This window comes from Lineus longissimus, chromosome 1, assembly GCF_910592395.1.
Source record: "Lineus longissimus chromosome 1, tnLinLong1.2, whole genome shotgun sequence".
In the NCBI taxonomy this organism is placed as follows: Eukaryota; Metazoa; Nemertea; class Pilidiophora; order Heteronemertea; family Lineidae; genus Lineus; species Lineus longissimus.
In genome coordinates this window covers 12,844,992-12,867,723 of record NC_088308.1, presented here as the reverse complement: position 1 = coordinate 12,867,723, position 22,732 = coordinate 12,844,992, and the positions used below count along the sequence as shown (strand labels likewise).

General features: G+C 41.1%; 2 protein-coding genes across 2 annotated transcripts; both read left to right on the top strand.

Annotated features, from left to right (window-relative positions):
- The first annotated feature begins 3,330 nt into the window (after window positions 1–3,330).
- Window positions 3,331–4,128, top strand: LOC135500082 (uncharacterized). Its single transcript, XM_064791657.1, has one exon. It carries the CDS (start codon window positions 3,331–3,333, stop codon window positions 4,126–4,128), a length of 798 nt encoding a protein of 265 aa, XP_064647727.1.
- Window positions 4,129–20,933: 16,805 nt separating this feature from the next.
- Window positions 20,934–22,059, top strand: LOC135499339 (G2/M phase-specific E3 ubiquitin-protein ligase-like). Its single transcript, XM_064790465.1, has 3 exons — window positions 20,934–21,088; window positions 21,370–21,584; window positions 21,818–22,059. Exons 1-3 carry the CDS (start codon window positions 20,934–20,936, stop codon window positions 22,057–22,059), a joined length of 612 nt encoding a protein of 203 aa, XP_064646535.1.
- The last annotated feature ends 673 nt before the right edge of the window (window positions 22,060–22,732 follow it).

Sequence of the window (22,732 nt, the reverse complement as noted above, 5' to 3'; positions counted from 1 at the left end):
TTTCACGTATCCTTTTGCATCCATTCGAAGTGCCCGATAACTTGACTGTCGAACATTTTTGGCAGAGAATGCAGCTCCTCTGGTCAAAAAATATCGGCTCCCTTTCCGAAAAGGATAACTCAAGTGTTTTCATCGTTAAAATTTAAAGCGCCTGAAATGCAAGAATAAAGGTAGCTTTACATAATTGTACTTTCATACATAATTACATAGTACTTAGATTGAGTACGCATTGATACTTGTAGGAAGCTGGCCTTTTTTTGCTTTGAAAAGAGGCCCTACCGATAATATTAATTTCATCTTAAGGTAGCTTTCAGGAGTTAGAAGTGTGTTCATGCGCCTTACTACCCCTAACCGTAGTTCCTAAAAAATTGTGGATTCCCTGTTGCTCACGTTATCTATCACTGAACGAACACCTGCACGAGTTGGGACATGCCGTAAAGACTTCCTGAAACCTCTAGCACCGTTCAATAGATTGGTGTATTTCATAAACGCATTTTCGTCATAATGGCTGCGTAGGCGTTCACTGCATTGGGAGTGCATCGGCCAGGTGATCAGCTGTTTCACAGTCAAGTTTTTGGTGCATTTTCCGTGTTTTCGACAAAAATCAAAATAGTTCGAAAGTAAGCTGACTAAACTATATATTTTTTTGCATTTTTCTCGAGCCTGAGCTATTGCCTTTTATGCGAAAAACGACTATAGAACATATTCTAATGAAGTTAGTATACTTACGGCTTTTATTCCACGAAAAATTGTCCTTTTTGCATTGAAAAACGGCAAATACTGTTTTCGCGCTTCTTTTCCCTTTGAAATTTTTGATGGGTCCTCTTCTTTTTTCAAAAATCATTGTTGGCGCCCAAAGTTACGTCACATCATAATGACGTAACATTACGTCACATGATCTCATGTCAGATAATGCCACAGTTTCAAAAATTGCAATGGAGGAAACATACCACTAAAATTTCTACTTTCAAAATGAAATCACATGTCTGATAAATAATTTCTTACTGAACTATTTCATATTGATGAGAAAAACAAATGACATAAAATTATAATCATAATTTAGTTTTAAAGCTCCGATGATTGTTAAACAATCTGTGCCTTACATGTATGAGTTTTTACTTCGCGCTAATAATCGTATAAAGGGCTTACCCAATGATTTAAAGTCTGTACTGAAGTAGATGACGTAACTTCTCTTTCTTTTTGAGTTAGCGAAAAATGCGCTTGATTAAAAGCGAGTCTGTTACAGTACGGTTACCATGGCAACATAATTTTGCCTACTTTACTTTGATAGCTCATTACCCCCTGAAGTAAAATAGGCAAAGTATATGTCTTTTATGATAAAAACAACTATCAAAAGCCAACTATATGCCACAGAAGTGGAATTTTTGGTGACTTTTTGGTTTCACCTTGACCTTTCACAATGACCTTGACCTTTAACGAGACTCTCATTAGCATATTTAAATAGAGGGAGCCCAACAACATATATATCGACGTTTTGTTTTCATATTTAGCCCCAGGCGTTCGGGAGATAGACCAAAATAAATATCTTGGGAAAGACTCCAAAAAGTCACCATGGCAACAACAGGCGCCATTTGCAAAAATGTGACCATGGCAACGAAGTTCTACCCTCGTAAAATTGAATACCCTGATACTCTACTTTAATAATTTGAAGAGTTTTTTCGGGCCTCTCTTGGTCACACAAAACCCCCCTCAGCGCCAGGACTAAAGTGCGTTGGAATGATGAATGTAATCCAAACGCCTCTAATCGACCCGATCCACCCGAATCAGCTGATCGACACGTAAATAAAGATTGACCTGCATGTGCCCTGCCATCACTGAGGTGTAACAAAGTTAGAATAATAATTGACCGAGTCGTGAATGGCTACTACACTAATGCCCGCCGTTCACGATCAAATTTTTGGGTCAAATCTGTTGGTCAAACTTTTGTGTCAAATTTTCTAGTTCAGCCGCCCGTCGTGCACGATGGATTTATTTCATCAAATCTTTTCCAATATGGCTCCCGTGCAATCAAGACTGATTGTGGCAGCTGCTGCATGTGCAGCCGTAACTGCAATTGCTACAGCTATGGTATTGCACAAAAAGAAGAGGCGCCGTCGAAAAAAGATTTGGGTCAAGAAGTGGATCCTTCGAAGACCGACAAAAGGATCGTGTGCCATGCTGGTAGACGAACTGAGATTAGACGATCCTGCCTCTTATAAGAATTATCTTCGGATGAATGAGGATAATTTCATGGAGCTAGTGGACCGAGTTACTCCGTATGTGAAGAAGATGGACACAAATATGCGTATGGCCATCACTCCAGCCGAACGTCTCGCCGTTACCCTTCGTTTCCTTGCGACTGGTGAAACGTTCCAGAGCCTACAATTTTCGACGCGGATCGGTGCCAGAACAATGAGCGACATCATACCAGAGATGTGCAGTGTCATCTTCGAGACTCTAAAGACAGATTTCATTAAGGTAAGCTATACATGGTGGGTGTGGGCACGATTGTTGCTGGAGGCTGACGAATTAGTAACGAGCAACACATATCATGTCAAATTATTTGGACAATTTATTCTGGTCTATAGGCATAATTAATAATGTGCCCTGCTAGATATAAATGTATGATGATTGCTCTATTTATTTGTACAGTGTTTCATACATAGCATTAGCCAGGATGTCTGAGGTAGCCGCATCTCGGGCTGATGGAACAACTACTTTGTGAACAGTGGTGGCTCTGGGTGTAACATCTGCAGGCCTACTGCTTGTAGGTACAAATTTCTGTGGGCAGAAAGTATTAGGAGTACCAACAGTGAGTGGGAAATATGTGCCTTCAGAAATGCGATTATTATTAGGGATTGCAGAGCCCATTGAGTGTTTTTGGTTCTTCCTCATCAACTCTGACTCCTGCCCTTCTAGCAGAGCCAGCATTATTTTCCTTTTTGTACTTTGTCGAAAATCTGGAGATTGAATTTGACGCATTTCGGAAGCCACATATTTTCCAAATACATCAAATGCGTCATCAGCCTTGTCGGTTGTGTTCGAAGCAAGTGCAGCATCCTTCAACTCCGTCATAACATTTGTGGCAGTGTGAAAAATGGAGGATTCGGCAGACATCCTTTTTTTTCCTTTTCTTTTTGGTTTCCAATCAGCTACTTCGTAGTTGGACTTTTTTGTTGCAGTTGATGATCCTGTTTCTTCCAGATCTTGGGAATCGGCCGCAAACTCATCGAGCGAGATGTCGTCATCTGACAAACCCTGGAAAAAAGTAATAATTAAATAATCTAAAAAAAATATGTTATTTTTTCAGTTGCCCTCGACTGAACAGGAATGGCGAATTGTGGCCGAGTATTTGAGAAGAAGTGGAATTTACCCCACTGTTTAGGGGCAATGGATGGCAAACATGTTGTCTTTTGGTCACCTCTACGATTAGGGTCATACTTCTACAACTATAAGGGTACCCATAGTTTAGTTCTCTTTGCACTGGTCGATGCAGATTATAAATTATTGATGGTTGACGCTGGAACGAATGGTCGTGTGGGAGATGGAGGCGTCTTTAGAAAGAGTGACCTGAACAAAGCCATGAACGATGGAACAATTAATTTCCCAAAGGATGAACTCCTACAAAGTTGCAATACACCCATCCCCTACTTTTTCGTAGCGGACAAAGCCTTCCCTCTCCAGAGGGACATCATGAAGCCGTATCCGTTCCGGAATCTTGATGTTGAGGAACGGGCATTTAACTACCGACTGAGCAGGGCCAGACGTGTTGTCGAGAATGCGTTTGGTATTCTTGCGAACCGTTTCAGAGTGTTCCTCTCCCCCGAATTGCTGTCTCCTGAGAAGGTTCAGCTGATAATTCTTGCAGCTTGTGCCCTACACAACTTTCTTCGAGTCACGAATACCAACCGGTACTTCCCCCCGAGTTCTGTTGACAGGGAGGACATGAACCTCGGTGTTATAGTCAAGGGCGATTGGAGAGATGTTAAGAAATCAGAGGAGGCCTACGAAGACATTACATGTCAAGCTGGCAACAGGTATGCCAAAGATCCTCAGGCCCAAAAAAACGAATTATGCCGTTATGTGAATGGTATCGGCAAAGTGCCATGGCAAGATAAATTTTTGTAGATGGTATAGGATACGATGCCAACTGTTCGCTTGTTGGAAAGTCAACGGACTTGTTGAAATGTCTTATTTCTTCATGTTAAAGGAAACCTCGCAAAAAAAATGTGGAGCATCCCATAATAAAATTATATTCTCTAAACGTCCGTAGTATTAGGAATCCTTATAAGGAATAACAGGATAGTAAAGATTTCCATATTAACAGGCCCTATGCTAATGACGTCACTCATTACTTCTTGAGAGGTTTCCTTTAAGTTGTTCAAGAATAGGGCTCTGGCCTACATGTACCATTCGTACCCGGTATCGTATTAACGGGTTCAGATAGCGCAGTATGCTGTACATCTTGTTTCTTAATTAAGTAAATCATGTTAATATCAATTACCTTGTATGTTCCTACTTCAGCTGCAGTGCTTTTTGTCATGGAGGATGTGCTCGATCGAGGCTCAATGTGATCTTTCAGAAAAAGCATTTTTTCGAACCACCACACTGACGGCTTGTATGCATCGTTGGCACTGTGACCGCAGCACCCAGCAGGGACTATCTGGTTCCAAGGACTCGACGGACTCGTATGGTTACTATAAAGACTGGTCTTTATTTGCTCAAATGCTGATATCATGAGTTAACATCAATCCGCTCCAAAGAGTCGGTACAAAAGGAGTCGTGAAATCTGTAACCAAACAAATACAATACAATAAGGCAAAAGGTACAAGATTTTCTATAAGAGGGTAGTCTCCAAAACTACAGCAAGGTTAGCAAGAAAAACCAAAGTTTCTCTTAGAAATTCTCAGGCTCAGTGGTGCCATCTACAACCCTAGTGGCGAACTATCCAAAGCAAATGGCCAGAAGTGCGCGGTCACGTGACCTCAAGAAATAGAGCATGGCTTCGGCTAAATACTCGTTTCTCACAAAAACAGGCACTAAAAACATACTGGGGTTCTCAGTAAGCAACGTCAGGCATGCATAGACCGTGACAAAATACATGAAACCGCCTCAAAAGGGCGATAAACCAGGGGTTTTACTGAAAACTCTCACGCGTCAGTGGCGGGAAAAATGTGGGCCTGTCGAAGACAGGTTCGCTTCACAAAGTTCTCAAATACTCGAGCTGCACCAAAAGTCATATTCTGGGGACAAGATACGGGAGATCTGTACATATTAATCTTTCACGTAGGCCTAGCACAATGCCAACATACCTCTTGGATTGTCTCAAATTCGTGTATTTAAAAGGAGTCCCGCTGGGACGCTGGGACAAAAAACGCAAACAATGGCTAATGCCCAGAGCGCATGCGCGCAATCACCTAGGTTCCGTATCCGGAAGTTTTCGCACCAGGGCGCACTTTCAAATTATTGAAGCGCAACTACGGGCACCAGCTCCGCTTTTGTTGTTTTTCTTCATTTTGTCGAGCTCCCTGGCAAAGTGACTTCGCAGTCCATTAATATTTTTCTTTACGATGTCGACAGTGATTCTTGACATTTCATTTGACAGGGCATCAGTGATGCCTTGATAGCCCAGTTCCTTCTTCACTCTGTTGTGGTACAATGGATATTTCGTATTGTAGAGTATAGGGCGAGCCCGATACTCTTCGATCAAGACATCTACAGTATTTTGAGTCCAAACCATCTTGGTACAAGCCTGCGTTTCGGGTGTGCAGGTTTGGTGCGAGTTGCTTGTATTAAAGTGTACCTGAATTATTTCTTGGCGCATAATACTCATTATATAACTATTAACTGTCTTTGTCGCTGTCCCGGCTCACAAAGGATCGGTACAGTATATGAATAGGCATACCTATTTGGACAGCTCGGATAGTGAAAGACCATGCTTTAATTGTTACTAAAAACACCTGAAAAAACCCCCCATCTAATTGATGTGTTCATTGATTGATAGCCCGATAATATTGAAATGGCTACTGTGACTCAAACGGTTAATCGTAGAGAAAAAAATCCAATCCCGCCGCTCACGATCCAATATTTCCAAATCGTACTAAATAAATAGGACCGGTTCTATCTACAACAATTTTTATCCTAGGAACATATTTCATCCAATTTCCCGTCGTTCACGATCAAACTTTTTGGTCATATTTTTTGGTCAAATTAAATTTGATCGTGAACGGCGGGCATAAGTCTACACGTCCTTGCCGGCGCGGGGCTCCAGAAGCGAACGAATGTTTTCTATGGCTGACGAGTAATTCGAGACGTTGCACACAGCTCCTGTCTCCTTGACTTTATAAACCACCCTGCCGTCAATCGTCCAGACAGCCGAGACCTTCTTCTTTTTTCTGAGACCGATTAGATCCTTTAGGACGCTGTACCTCAGTTTGGTTAAGTCCTCGGAAATGAATACAGTCACGTTTGATCCTTTGAGAAGCGACTTGCTTTGGTATACTAATCTCCTAGTGTTGTATCGTACAAAATTGACTATTATCTGACATGTTTGCTTCTCTCGGTTAATGGCACCCACAATGTGGGAGCGAGAGATTGCCATCACGTTAAGCTCGATAAGCAGATTCGTATTGATGAAATCGATAATATACGTATCCGTATCATAGAATTCATTATCTCCCCGTTTGACTTTAGGAATAACCTCGATAGGTACGTTAGAAAAACGCAGTGAGTTCCGTCTGCCGTATGCCTGAAGTTCGTCGACTTTCTCTTCTAGAGTAACCGCTCGCTTTACGGCCGACAGCGCGTCTTCCTCAGCTTTACGTACACGTTCCTTGAGCTCCTTATTATCCTTCAATGCCACTATCAGCTTATCGTTTACATCATCAACGGTCTGCTTCAGCGGCCGAATGATTTTCTCAATGCACTTAGACATCATGTCCATGAGCTCAGCATCAGAACGGGCCATCTGCACGTCCGCCATTGGTTCCCCTTTAGAAGCCCCTTTTGTAGGTCTCGACATGGTAAGGGTCCTACGAGAGTATTATACAGTACAATACTATGTAAACTATACACACTGCACACCGATCTACACACCGAACTCTCACCTCAAAACGAAGAGATCGTTTCAGCTCCGAAAACAGGGTCTATCACATACAAATTGGTCTTTCGATACTCGTATCATACGGTCAGTCACTAATCCACCAATCCTTACATGAAAAGGGGTGATTATCTCTTCATTTATACAAAGAAAATCCCATTCTGAGAGGACCTTCAAAAAACATCGGTCACAACTAGGTCGCCATCTTGGTAAAAAGGAGAAAATGTTGCAAAAGAGTTCTATCTTGTTTTCAAAAATAATACGAAAATGGTATCAAGCGTATTCGAACTCTCAGCCTCTGGACGTCCAGGCCGCAAGGTCAATCTGGCTATCCACTAGATGAGGGATTGCGAATAACATTCGATCAACCTCAAACCACGCTTAAGCCTGGTCTACACTAGCAAACATTCGCCAACAATTGTTGGCCAACATGAGCCAACATCATGTTGGCGAATGTTTTGGGACCCGTCCACACTATCAAACACAGGCAAACATTGCCTAAGAAAAGTTTGGCTAAGTTTGGCCGTGTTTGGCATGAATTTGAGGGCAAATCGGTCATTTCTCTCCATTTTTCTTTAAAGCAATGAAGAACCACAGGAACGAAGCATGCCTAGGTGCTTCAGCAGCAATTCTTTCAGTTGTGATTAACCGCCGTCGCCGCAGCAACCGACAAAAGCCACGCTTGTGGACCAGGGCATGGATCCTCATTAGGGAAAGGCATGGGGCCTATCACTGCCTCCTTTAAGAGTTGAGGGCCTCAGACCCCCAAAAGCCTCAAGAATTTCCTGCAGATGGATGAAGCTTTTCGTATTCCGAAATTATATGTTCAATTTCTTGAAATTGCTATGAGGCAAGACCACCATTGATTTTTAAAGCCTTTTAGCAGTTCAATTGTCAATGTTTGACTGCAACGCATCAAATACTGCGTGGGGTTGTGAATATGAAATTTTGATATTATATTCCGGACAGTCGGGCAAGTAAATGGTGAAAAGTAAACTGGTAGTTGACCACGGAACTTTTTTGATAATCGACAAATTAGACAGATATTGATATTTGAACTCTTTTCAGCCAACTGGCAGAAAAATCTCAAAACATCTCCCTATTACCAAATTAGCAAAATTCAAAATTAATTTTGTTCACCAAATAATTTCTTTATATTTGTAGACTTGTGTAGCGATTCTTAGAAACGGGACGATGGGGGTTACACTAAACTAACGGATCATGACCGGCTTCACAGCTTGGCGTACGTCACAGAGTCCTAGTTGGTAAGCAGTCCTGGTAACGGACTGCGCGGACTCCAGAGCAACGGTCGTCACAGATAAAGATATGTCTCTGAGGCATTTTTAGATTGTAACAACCAACGGTTTATGATAGGACAAAGAACTCTAAATAAATGATTACGCAAGGAACCTGGTACGGCGCGGACCTTTGGTTGCTATGGAAACTAGCCTGGGTCGGTTACGGAAACGCCATGGAAGCTGGCATTGGTACGGTATATTCGGACTCAGCGTAATCATTAAAAATGGAGAAGTTATTCTAAAAACTAACTAATAGACATGTGCCTCAGAAACAGACCTCAGAGAAAGATCCGTACAGCTCATCGAAAAGGCGTTGCTACAATGTGGGATTCGTTTTAAATAATGGCCGACAAAGTCATAAGATAACTAATAACATATTATTTAAACTTCAAATGATAGGATAAGTATCTTATCCACGTCCTTGACGAAATATTTACAGATGATCACTTATGGCATGTTTATATTTACGATGAGATGAAATTTGACTAAGTTCTAGCCTATGTCTAACAAGTTTACGCTCATGGCTAACGACCGACAGGCCCTGCTGGCCTAAGTAACACGCGCTGATTACGCGCGAAATGTTCAATGGACTGAACACCCAATGTACATGCAAGCATAGTGTGGTCATGGTATGGATGGAGTGAGTCTGATCAGAACTATTGGAACCCATGGCGGAGGTGGAATACGCCGGGTAGCCGGAATGGAAAGGCTACGGTCGCCGCCGGACCCCGGCTATGGAGGCGCGACAGGTTTGGTGCGTACCTGGGTTTGAGTCGATGTTGTCGGATTGACCACAAGATCAAGACTGATTATACTAGAAAAAGCGCGTCTTTTATAGCAAAATGACGCAGTCCCCAGCCAATCAGCGTCGCGGATTCGCGTCGCGAGTTGGCAGAAACGGGAATTTTTTGTAAGAAATTCTGACAAAACTCACTCTAAAACTTCAGTTATAAGATGAATATCGTCTCGTACAAAAGTTTCTTTTACCGGTAAGGAACACACTAGCCGTAAAAGAGAAAAATCTAACGAGCGGTTCCAAAGTTAATAAAGTTTGAAGTTAGATCCCCAAGGTTTTTTGAGAAACGGCTCCTAAGCCATTTCACAGCAGCAAGATTGACGGAGTTACGGTTTTCCCACCGACTAATCCGCAAAAGTTATGAAAACGGCTCGTAGGATTTTACTTAAACTTTGACAATATGTCTTGATGATAAAGAAGAACATATTTCCAGAATTTGGGCAAAATCGCCTCGCTAGATAAATATTTACACACATTTCCGCACACCAGCCGGAGACAATTTCAAATACGGCGTCAATGCGTAAAGCGATACAACAATGACGCTTTCTCCCACTTTACGCCGTACAAACTTGCCGATATTCCAAAAACGGCTCGCACGATTTTACTGAAACTTAGACAATATAATTTTATGATACGGGACAGCATATTATTAGAAACTAGGCAAAATCGCCTCGTTAGAAAAATATTTACAGACATCACCGTACACCAGTCGAAGATGACGTCGATAGCGGCGTCAAGGCGTAAAACGACACAACAATGACGCTTCTCCAATGATGCGCTGAACAAACTTACTAATATTACAAAAACGGCTCGTACAAAATTGCTGAAACTTAAACAAGCCATGCTCATAGTATCAAACACAATACTCATACAATTTGATCGAAATCGATTCGACAGAAGAAAATATATATACTTTTCCGCACATCGGGAGGGTAAATTCTACGACGTGACGTCAGCCGTTGGCCTTTACAAAATGACGACGAAAACCACCTAAAGGTCGAAATAGATGCTAAATAATTCAGCAACTGGCTAATCCGTCGCGGAATTGAATACATTACAAGAGAGATATGGTACGCAAGATTGAGTAAACGAGATTTGACGAAAATTCAACGAGCAGTTTTTAAGATATTTGAAGTTACGCGCGGTCTTGGTGAAACAAAAGATCCCGCATGGCGCCCCATGTTTCAGGCCTTGCTATGACAACAGGCGAGAGGGTGTCCCGAAAAGATCGCCAAAAATACACCAACTTTCCCACAACCGAAATCATATTTATAGATATGATGAAGTTCGTCAAATACTCGAATATCAATTTGTAAAGTAATAATAAATTCGTACGGGGCAATTTTAAATCATGACGTTTCTCCGAGAAGTGGAGAAAGGAAGTGCGAGCGGCCTCATGCACGTGCACAATGGCCGAATATAGCAGACGACAAGTAAAACGGTGAGGTCGACAATATTGCCAATTTTGACGAAAGTACTCGGACTACACGGCTAAATCTGGTTCAGGCTACAGATAACTGTTATGACTATCGCAGTACAAACTTATAGCGGATTCTAACGAGGAAAATTCTGGCTATAAAACTTTCCACGAAATGGACAGATGCGTACGGTGGCCCGTATATGCCATATGTTTTTTTAATAATTCAATTTGGATTTTTCTTCCTCGAATTACCACCGCGGTGACAATAATTACCACCGCGGTGACAATAATTACCACCGCGGTGACAATAATTACCACCGGTGATAATAATTACCACCGCGGTGAAAATAATTACCACCGCGGTGGAAATTAATTACAGCCACGAAGATGATTGGACGCGCTATATGACGTCATGGTCTGGTAAACAACATGTGGTTGCTATGGTGAAGGTCAGTAGAGTACTCCGAGTTGACAGTGCGGAGAGATGAAGTCTATTGATGAAGTAGGTATCAGCTGACACTGTTACATTGTACTGCGTGGCCAAGAACTACTTCTCATATCCCAGGCCCTCTTTCTTATTTTACTCTTATTTTACTATGCAAGCTTCAATTTGTATCGGTGACAAACTGTAGCATTGACATGGCCTAATTCATTCCAGCATGCATGGGCATTATACAATGTAGGTTACATGCTTGCGACCAATAATAACATGTGTGCGCCACTGTGCCTATGACGCCTATGACATAGAGGAACGCGGGAATGGGCAGAAAATTGCGTCGGGATTTGTCGAATAAATTGCCTGCTGGGATTAGGGATGGGGCTTCTTTATAACGAAACATTGCGACAGATACCCCCCCCCCTTAAATAGCTGTCAATAGCACAATGACGGAATGACTGATTATATTTAAGGGGACTCTGGGTCTATAAGCAGCAGCTAATAACAAAAATATGATATAAGCTCGCCCTATACCGGTATATACTTTGATAATAATAACAACCCGATTTCTGAGATTTATCGTCTCTTTTCAGATCTGTGAATACTTGCTCCGACGAGGAGTAGAAGAGTGTGTAATTGAGAAATTTAGAGAGCAGAAGGTATGACTACCATCCTAGAAATCACAGATAGCCTTCTTTTATGAGTAACATTTTGTGTAGGCCTATCATGTGTTGATCAGTAAGGATAAACTCACTCCCCATGGGTAGTTGATAAAGTATGGAATTAGTGAAACCTTGGAAACACTGATAAACCTTGGAATATTCAATGTAAACCATGGAATCACTGTGCAAATAGCGCGGGAAATCGGGTGCGTTCCTTCCACGATTTATACCCTCCCAACTGACAGTCTCGTCCCAGCCGACTTTATTGATAGCAATTTGCCAGTTCGTTCAGAAGCCAACATTTTTAATGTGGAGGAGGACGTCATCAATTGGCAATGCGCTGTGGTCGTTAAAATATTTTATTTCTCTTCAATGGAAGCAAAAATTAGTTTTTATGATTGTTTTGTATTCCATAGACGATAAAGTATTATGCTCGGTACTAAACGCACGAGATCATAGGACAAACACACACGTGAATAAAAAAACCCGCTTAGAACTGGTGACGTCACAAAGATCTCTGCATCCCTCGATGCGTACTGGAAGATGTAAGAAATCGCTCACGGCGAAGGAAATTTTCATCCGCAAACTTCGGTAATAAACATACATGACTAGGCTTCTTTTATTCATCGTTTGTTATAAAATATCAGTCAATCATAGACAATTAGGCCTAGACATAGTCGTCAACCTTATCCATGCATAATGCATGACAGGCCCCCAACTTCCCAAGCAACTCGTCTGATCGAAAAGGCCCCGTGTGGTGGTGGCGTATTTATAAGCGGAGCGCTATTGGTCCATATTATGGGTGTGTGGTGGGCGTGTCTTCCCATATTTGGGAGATCAGTACTGTACACTGGAGGCGAGGTACAACTGGGTTGTTTTAAAATATAGACTATTGAATCGGATATGCGACAGATTTCTAAATTACCATAAAATTCCGATCTGATCATGTAAGAATAAGCTCCAAATGTTGATTCGTAACCACGTTAGGTTCGAATGGCATTATTTCATGTTTTTATGCATTTTTAGGACTGATTCCAAGGTTTATCACTGGTTCCAAGGTTTCACTGATTCCAAGCTTTATCAACTACCCTCCCCATGTCATTTGTAATATTGGAGTCGCGTCCTATTCAGCCTTCTTCTTGCACTTAGTTTACCCACTGGCGCCATCCAAAGACGATTAGAGGAACGACAGTTGGCCAAGAACGGCCAAGAACTCGTAAATTAATAAATAAATTGATTCAACGTAGCCACTGAGGGTTCTTTCCAATATGTTTTTTTCCATGTAAGCAATATCCACACATTTATGCGTCAAAATGTTTAAAAAGTCAGATGAAATCTCCCCTCCGAATGTACACATTTCAATCGATTCCAGGAAAACTTTCTTGGTAATTCATTTTCTTTCTTGGTAATTAATTTTTACAACGCATTTTAAAAATTAATCAATAGAACTAATTTTAGTTTGGTTTACCTTAACATTTACGATGTTCGCTCATTACGGGTCAAACACGATTAGGAATTTTTTTTAAAGTACGGCTAGTCAATTGTTTTTCATATGGCCAACCGATGACGTTCTATCAAAAGAAGCTCGAGAAAACAAAGCACTAGAATTATTTCAATTAGAATCTGACTGATTTGTTCGTCGGTTTTTTTTTGTAGGTGGATGGTGGGGTTGTCAGACTATTGTCTGAAAAGGACATGGTTGACCTCGGCCTAACGGCACTTGGCGACAGATACAAGTTACGAGAATTCTGTTCAGAGAAAAGTAACGAGCAGAATAGCTTTTCTGGTGCAGCCGAAGCGAGAGCAAGGAGTCCTTCACCACCGGCTTCGTCCACCTCTTCATCAACGAACAAAAGGAAGGAACTTCTACAACTTCTCAGAGACAGAAACGGTGGGAAGAGCAGGTCGGCAAAACACGGGAAAAAGGTTGGAAGACCAGTAAGACACGAACGTGTCGTCCAGTTTGGACTACGTCTTCAACAGGGCAATGAATCATCTGATGGTGCGAAGCCCGAGACTGTACGGTCGCCACTTGGCGACAAGAACACCATTTCATTAAAAGTTGAGGTTGAGGTTGGTTATTACGAGCTAAAGGAAAAGGTGTTAAATGCCTTTTTTCCTAACGGAACTAATCCTGTGATTGGAAGCAGCAGTAACTTTCGATATTTTGAGATTGTCAATGGCCACAACTCCAACGTTAGAGTTGGCATTTCTGAGTTCTCCCTTCAGGAATACGTTAAGAAACAGATGGTTACGGGGTCTGTGCGGTTGTATCTTCTCTGCCAGTCGAATGAATCTTTCAGCTCGAAGGATGATGAACAGAACCCAGGTGATGAATTATCAGAATCCATCTACCTGCCGGAATTAGGGTGCTTGCAGGTAAGTGATTTCGTCGCCACAAGTCCAAGCAATGCGGTTTTCAATCGGAACGATAATAGTCTGAGAACAACCTTGGTAACCACTCAACCAAATAACAGCACTCCGGCAAGTGCATCAGTCGCAACGGCTTCCATTTCCCCCACTACAAGTTACCAAAGACAAGTGTAAGTATTGAAGTTGAGTAGTTTTGATTAGACTCGACACAATATGATAGCCGGTCGTAAAATTACAGTTTTTATATAAATTATAGATATATGTTCACGTATTTTAGAGCAAAAGTGCATATTATATTCATAATGTAAATGTATATAATGACTGATATGGCGTCAATCGAAATCGGTGTGACAAAATAGTACCCCGTGTAATTTCGTAGGTCTTTGAATTCCTTCTCTTGAACAGTTATTTCTTGAAACTAATACCGGTTTGTTTCATACTTTTGACTAAAATACACAGACACTACTACATTTATCTGGACATGAGGTGTACATAGGCTACTGTCTACTTTTAGCTTTAAATTAGTGTAGAACCGTATCATTCATATGATATCTTTTTAAAGGTTTCGCTACATTTTCCAGGACATACTCTGACCTGTTTACCGTAAGCAGCGATGACGAAGATGGAGATGAAGAGTTGCAGGCAGCCTTGCATGCGAGTTTGTGTGAAAGTTCCGGAGAAAGTTCTTCGAGGTAGGAAATCCTTAGGATCGTCACCAAATGGCCAAGAATAGCAATAGGGACATACTTATATGTCACCCGTGATACCCTTCACGAGCTTTGGTAATTTAATTATGCAAATAAATAGGATGCCATGTGTTTTTGTGAAACGAATCGTGCTAATTACAAAGAATCGTCCCACACTTGGGTTATTTCTAATATAAAATATAAATTCTTCAAAAAGCTTACTTTTAACATGTCATTGTGAAAGAAAGATCTATGATATGTCTACTGGCTTATTCCATCTCATCTCAACCAGTCGTGCCACCTGTCCGACTCAGATTTTAAGCGTACTTATGCTGTAGGTAGGCTTCCATGTGAAACTCAAAAAGCCCAAATATTTCTCGCCAACTCCTACTACGAAGGGAGTTATGGCCCCTTGTTGCCAATGGCAACGAAAGTGCCACACCCACCTTGAAAAACACAAAAATCGTTATTACTCCGCAACTAGAAACGCTACAACATCCCAAACTGGTGTCCTGGAGTATTTTTTCATGCAGATTCTAAATCTGCAAACATAATTTTTCTGTCATTAATATTTTCGGAATTATCTGTCAGTAACCCTTTATTTTAGGCCCTTTTTAAGACCCTTTGAAGTCAATGAGGGTCAAAATATTTTTTTTTCATTTTTGGGGTGTAGATGTCTTTTTGCATAGACTTAATCACATCAAAAAATAGACTAGGTGTTTTTCTTTATTTCTGAGATATTACGTCATTTGTAGAGTCTTGTATATCGTAGTGCATATACATGTATTAATCACCTACATATACATACCGGTATGTATAAGTTCGATTACACATTCTGCCTGACAGAGAATATAAAGAGCGAGCCACAGAAACCTCAACCTGTACTCCAGATGCTTACAATTCAAGTTAGAAGCCCTAACTTACAGGTGTCAACAGTATTTCTAGATGTGAAATGCATGGAAAATAACTAGGCATAAGAGGTTTGCATTTTGCCTGTTCAGTTCAGATTCCTCTCGACGAACTCATTAAAACACTGACCAATCTTTGAAAGTGTTTCATCACTCAGTCTGTACCACAGTTTAGCCGCTGTGGTTGGGGTTGGATCAGGAACAACACAAAGTATATTCACAACTGGAACGTCAACTTCATACAAGGCACGTGGCCAATACAGAATACTATTGGAACCTTTCCGTTTATGCATGAAATTAACTCTTACATCACAGTATTCATCTGACCTAGCCAAAATGCACCCAACAAACCACTTGTCATCAAACACAGATGCAACATATTGCCCTGGTGTCAAATCATTCGGATCTGGATTGCTACTGCGTTCAGTACTTGACCCAACTTTCACACGGGTGCTAAGACTAGAACTATCCTCAGATAATCGTGACATCTTTAATTCGTAGTGTGACACAGGGACAAATCTGTGATGGCTCCTAGTGCCGGCCACAGTTTTAGCTGATGTCATCCTTGTCTCCAGCAACAGTCCATGTGCTGTAATATCCTTATATGCACTACGATATACAAGACTCTACAAATGACGTAATATCTCAGAAATAAAGAAAAACACCTAGCCTATTTTTTGATGTGATTAAGTCTATGCAAAAAGACATCTACACCCCAAAAATGAAAAAAAAATATTTTGACCCTCATTGACTTCAAAGGGTCTTAAAAAGGGCCTAAAATAAAGGGTTACTGACAGATAATTCCGAAAATATTAATGACAGAAAAATTCTGTTTTCAGATTTAGAATCAGCATGAAAAAATACTCCAGGACACCAATTTGGGATGTTGTAGCATTTCTAGTTGCGGAGTAATAACGATTTTTGTGTTTTTCAAGGTGGGCGTGACACTTTCGTTGCCATTGGCAACAAGGGGCCATAACTCCCTTCGTAGTAGGAGTTGGCGAGAAATATTTAGGCTTTTTGAGTTTCACATGGAAGCCTACCTACAGCATAAGTACGCTTAAAATCTGAGTCGGACAGGTGGCACGACTGGTTGAGATGAGATGGAATATGCCTACTACCAGTTTTATTTTTTGTTTACAGTACCTCAGGAATCAGGTTACAAGATCAGTTGGTCCAACTGCGGTCTAAAGTTGATGATACATTTCCCCCAAACTACGTCAATGTCGCTCGATCGCGGCTGTTGGACGGAGCTGCACGGGCTTTCAAGAATCGAAGTATTGACCCTACGCATCCGCTGTCCATCAAATTTATGGACGACATAGGTCAGTCGGAAGGTGCAATTGATGCGGGTGGCTGTAGAGAAGAATTTTTTAAGTTACTGCTACAAACGCTACAGAAACACAGTATGTTTGAGGGACCGGAGGAAGAGCGGATCTTTGTTCCAACGCAAGGAGGTGAGTTGATAGATGGTTTAAAACCACTGTCAGTGCTGTTTTAAAACTTGGACCAATCATATATATTGCCAGTTGGATCTTAACTTTTAACACCTTTAAGTTCGGGGCGATCTCGCCTCAAGAAGATCTTGGCACACTGCCAAAATCTTCAGAGCATGCTCAGCACAAAACAGTGAACTCTTCACTGTCTCCATTTTCCACTTACACAGTAGACAGTTCACAGTTGGCCAGATGCTTTCGCCGTCTATTATCCGCTTCTTGAATTAACAATGAGTGGGCCCATACGTGAGACAAAAAGTTACCAGATTGTGACTCGTGGCTGTGAATGATAGGACCCCGACCCCTGATCACTGCCAAACTTTATATGTGAGACAAAAAAATTCCTGATTCTGGCTTACGGCTTGGAATGATGGGACCCCGACCCATGACCACTGCCAAACTTTATATGTGAGACAAAAAGTTACCAGATTGTGACTCGTGGCTGTGAATGATAGGACCCCGACCCATGATCACTGCCAAACTTCATACGTGAGACAAAAAGTTACCAGATTGTGACTCGTGGCTGGGAATGATGGGACCCCGACCCCTGATCACTGCCAAACTTTATATGTGAGACAAAAAGTTACCTGATTGTGACTTACGGCTGGGAATGATGGGACCCCGACCCATGACCACTGCCAAACTTCATACGTGAGACAAAAAGTTACCAGATTGTGACTCGTGGCTGGGAATGATAGGACCCCGACCCCTGATCACTGCCAAACTTTATATGTGAGACAAAACGTTACCTGATTGTGACTTACGGCTGGGAATGATAGGACCCCGACCCATGACCACTGCCAAACTTCATACGTGAGACAAAAAGTTACCAGATTGTGACTCGCGGCTGGGAATGATAGGACCCCGACCCATGATCACTGCCAAACTTCATACGTGAGACAAAAAGTTACCAGATTGTGACTCGTGGCTGGGAATGATAGGAGCCCGACCCCTGATCACTGCCAAACTTCATACGTGAGACAAAAAGTTACCAGATTGTGACTCGCGGCTGTGAATGATAGGACCCCGACCCATGATCACTGCCAAACTTTATATGTGAGACAAAAAGTTCCCAGATTGTGTCTCGTGGCTGTGAATGATAGCCTGTAGCCGCCCATCCTCACTGCTAAAATGAAATAAAAGAGTCAAAATTTCAAATTCAAATTGATTTATTGATTTATCATCTATTCGGCTACAGTCAAATATATATAGTACAAATTAAAAACACGTGGTCATTCAACAATATTCCAGATTATCATACCTCATTAGTATGTGAGCCAATCACGTCGCGTCATTCACGACCACGTGCCATGCGATTCCACGGCATTATTCCACGGCTGACGTCATCGATGACGCGATATTGCAAATGGCGGCCATTAAGATTTCGACGAAATCGGCGATAAAAAACAGCATATTTACGGCGTTTTAAGCCAGGAAGTTGCACAGTGATACTGTCAGGGTCTTGAATTACACCCACAAAGTAGGTAGGTTGCATTGGGTGGGACTGTTACATCCACGAACAGAAAGTACAAGGCATTCAAGTTGGGCCTGGACTCGCTTCAAACAATCGTCTGCTAATGTAAACACACACTGTCTACAGTACATAATGTACACGTCTTGGCTCCATACATGATTTGCGTATCCGCCGATTAAAAATCACTTTGACAATGGTTTGGGTCGCTGTGCAAAACCTGCAGGGCCGATTTCTTCAAGGTTTGGTTTAAAGCCTCATGAAATAATTTTTGACCTGACAAATAATTTTGACTATTCTATGGCTTGACATGCAATATTTATATAATATTCAATGGTATTCTTCGTTGCGCAGAGAATGTGCGCAAAAGCAAACACACAGTAGAATGTTCACTGTTTAATGCGATATCGACAACAGTGAAATGCTCTACTGTGGTATAGTAGAGAGTACGTTGAAATCTTTGCCTGTCACCTCAGGTCCAGGGTTCGAATTCTGCAAGACCTCAAGTGGAAAAGAGGGAAACTCCCTCAGACAAAATGCATGCCGGTGTAATATGTGTAAGTGTTTCCGTGTGAAAGTGTTCCCTTACAATGGGTAGTTGATAAAGTATGGAATTAGTGAAACCTTGGAAACACTGATAAACCTTGGAATATTCAATGTAAACCATGGAATCACTGTGCAAATAGCGCGGGAAATCGGGTGCGTTCCTTCCACGATTTATACCCTCCCAACTGACAGTCTCGTCCCAGCTGACTTTATTGATAGCAATTTGCCAGTTCGTTCAGAAGCCAACATTTTTAATGTGGAGGATGACGTCATCAATTGGCAATGCGCTGTGGTCGTTAAAATATTTTATTTCTCTTCAATGGAAGCAAAAATTAGTTTTATGATTGTTTTGTATTCCATAGACGATAAAGTATTATGCTCGGTACTAGATGCACGAGATCATAGGACAAACACACACGTGAATAAAAAAACCCGCTTAGAACTGGTGACGTCACAAAGATCTCTGCATCCCTCGATGCGTACTGGAAGATGTAAGAAATCGCTCACGGCGAAGGAAATTTTCATCCGCAAACTTCGGTAATAAACATACATGACTAGGCTTCTTTTATTCATCGTTTGTTATAAAATATCAGTCAATCATAGACAATTAGGCCTAGACATAGTCGTCAACCTTATCCATGCATAATGCATGACAGGCCCCCCAACTTCCCAAGCAACTCGTCTGATCGAAAAGGCCCCGTGTGGTGGTGGCGTATTTATAAGCGGAGCGCTATTGGTCCATATTATGGGTGTGTGGTGGGCGTGTCTTCCCATATTTGGGAGATCAGTACTGTACACTGGAGGCGAGGTACAACTGGGTTGTTTTAAAATATAGACTATTGAATCGGATATGCGACAGATTTCTAAATTACCATAAAATTCCGATCTGATCATGTAAGAATAAGCTCCAAATGTTGATTCGTAACCACGTTAGGTTCGAATGGCATTATTTCATGTTTTTATGCATTTTTAGGACTGATTCCAAGGTTTATCACTGGTTCCAAGGTTTCACTGATTCCAAGCTTTATCAACTACCCTTACAATGGGTTCAGAATAGAATGGTTGTGTCTCTTTAGCCCTTTTCGTTAATAGGCGATCGATCAATAGGGGAGACACTGACACATGGGGAACACTGATAGATGTTACACCGGCACCTCGGTTTTTAATGGGTCAGTCACATGTGTTCGTTCCCACCATCTAGCCAATCTAACACGAGGTTGCAGCACCTGCAGTAACCCTACTAAGTCGCAAACATTATTACACTTCACTTTTCTAATTGCAGCTATCAATCAAGATTTGTATTACATATCCGGACTCACCATTGCATTGGCAATGTGTCATTCTTCTCGAGGCCCGCATTTCTTTTCTAACACATTGTACGAAATGATAACAAAAGGTTGTAATAGCATCCAGCCATCTTTACACGATGTCTATCCAATGGAAATCAGGCAAATGTTGCAAAAGGTGAAGCTTTCCATATTTATTCTCACTATATGTTTCTGAATATACATGAAGGCTTATGTCTGTAGTTAGTAATTTCTCGTATCAATAATATCATGGATATGGCCTCATGTTGGCATGAGATGTAGTATAATTGAATATGATATTATACTTTTAGTTTCAACATTTAATTACCAGCCGATGACTGCATTAAACTGTTATAAATGAACACTGAAGATCAATACTATATACATGTACCCGGTATCCCTTTTTTATTTTCATAGATCAAAGATGCAATGAATATGGAAGACCTTAATAAGGCAATGGATGAGGCATCGACCTTTTTAGACATTTCCGGTTGCTACATCCCAGTTCGAAGTCTGAATGACAAAGACAGAGTGGTAGATGCGGCAGTAAAATTCCAAGTTGTTGTAAGAACAAGGATGTTCATAGAGAGGTATGATATATGAAAACATTGAGTGGTACCAGTGTCATTTTATGTTAGAGTAAAAACGTGTACATCGTAAACCTAATATCATTAGTTGCTCTCTAACTACATATCTTACATTTTATAAACAGCATTCAAAATAAAGTTTACAGTATTTGACTCTTACATACTACTAAGTATCACATTGCAGAATCCATAATTCGAACTGTGAACGTGATGAAGTGATTGTATTCTAATCCAAATTTATGTTGATAAAGTCAATGAGCTAAAATAAGACTTTTTTTCTTCAGATTCCTGGAAGGATTGTCTGCCCTTGGGGTTCTCGATCAATTGAGGAAATACCCTGAAGTATTCCGACCTATTTTCTGCTTCAGACCAGCACCACTTACTGCAGAACTTATACAAGTGTTATTCAAGCCTGTCTTACCTGTGAAGGGACACCATAAGAGAGACGATGCATCAGTTGTCCTTGGCTTGTGGTATGATTACGTTGGTGAAGTGGAAGGTGGGTTTGTAGTGTCAATTATGCGGTCTGCTTTTACTGGGTACTCCCCAATCTGGGACTAAAAGACGAGTGTATCAGTAGTAAAATAGCTCATTGTCCGCTATACCCCATGACCAAGCCATTAGAACCAACAGATTATTTTATAACACATTTCTGACACTTGGTTATGCCATAAACTGGGACCTACAATACAGACTTTCTTAAACACTTGATTGTTTCCTGCTTGTTTTCAGAAGGAGGGCGTCCGACTACTCTGAAGGACATCTTGTTCTTCATAACAGGCTGTGTGTACGTGCCACCGCTCGGATTCCAACCAGAGCCATCGGTAGGATTCCATGAAGAGGGAAAATACCCACTTGTTAGTGTATGCGACAACAGAATCAACCTGCCGCTGTTCGAAATCGCAGATTATGACATATTCAAGTGCAATATGGATGAAGGGGTATTGAATGCGATGGGCTTTGGCCGGTCTTAATCGGTGCCACTATGCACCCCTATTCGAAATATGTCATTGACAACTTGTCTTATCACATTTTTAAAGTGAATTTGTGCATAAAATACACAAATTATCCGGAAATGTTTTCATCATTAATTATATACATTGTATTTGTATGCAAAATCATTACCCTTTAAACGTTACACTTAAAAAGCATCTGGAGTTTTCCGGCCTTCTTGTACTCAAGGCTTGTTGTTCTACCCTTTTTCTTGGGATTTTCAGTCGGCAGATCGCTCTCTAGACTTTATAATTATCTCATCAAGATAGTTCTATATTCATTTGCATTTATTTGAGTGTGTTGTATTGTACCCTCAATTGTTCACCTGACTTTGTAGTTGTATCGTTTTTATCAATTTGCAATTACGTGTATCTGAGTTTGTTCTGCCCTAGTTGTTCGCATCATTTTAAGTGGCATTTATGTTAGCATTTTATTGTCAGTTTAGTAAGTCATCATTTTGTCAGTTCAAAAAGAGACGTTTTATCACTGGCCGATGGCACAGATTTTATCGGAACAAGAAATGTGCTCTGAAATATAAATCTCACTAATAGAAAGGTTCTCTAAAATCCTTATTTTGTACAATTTTTCTTTTTCTGTTACTTCATTGCACAAGTGCACCATTTTCGTTTGTGTTCATAAATAATTACCTATGAT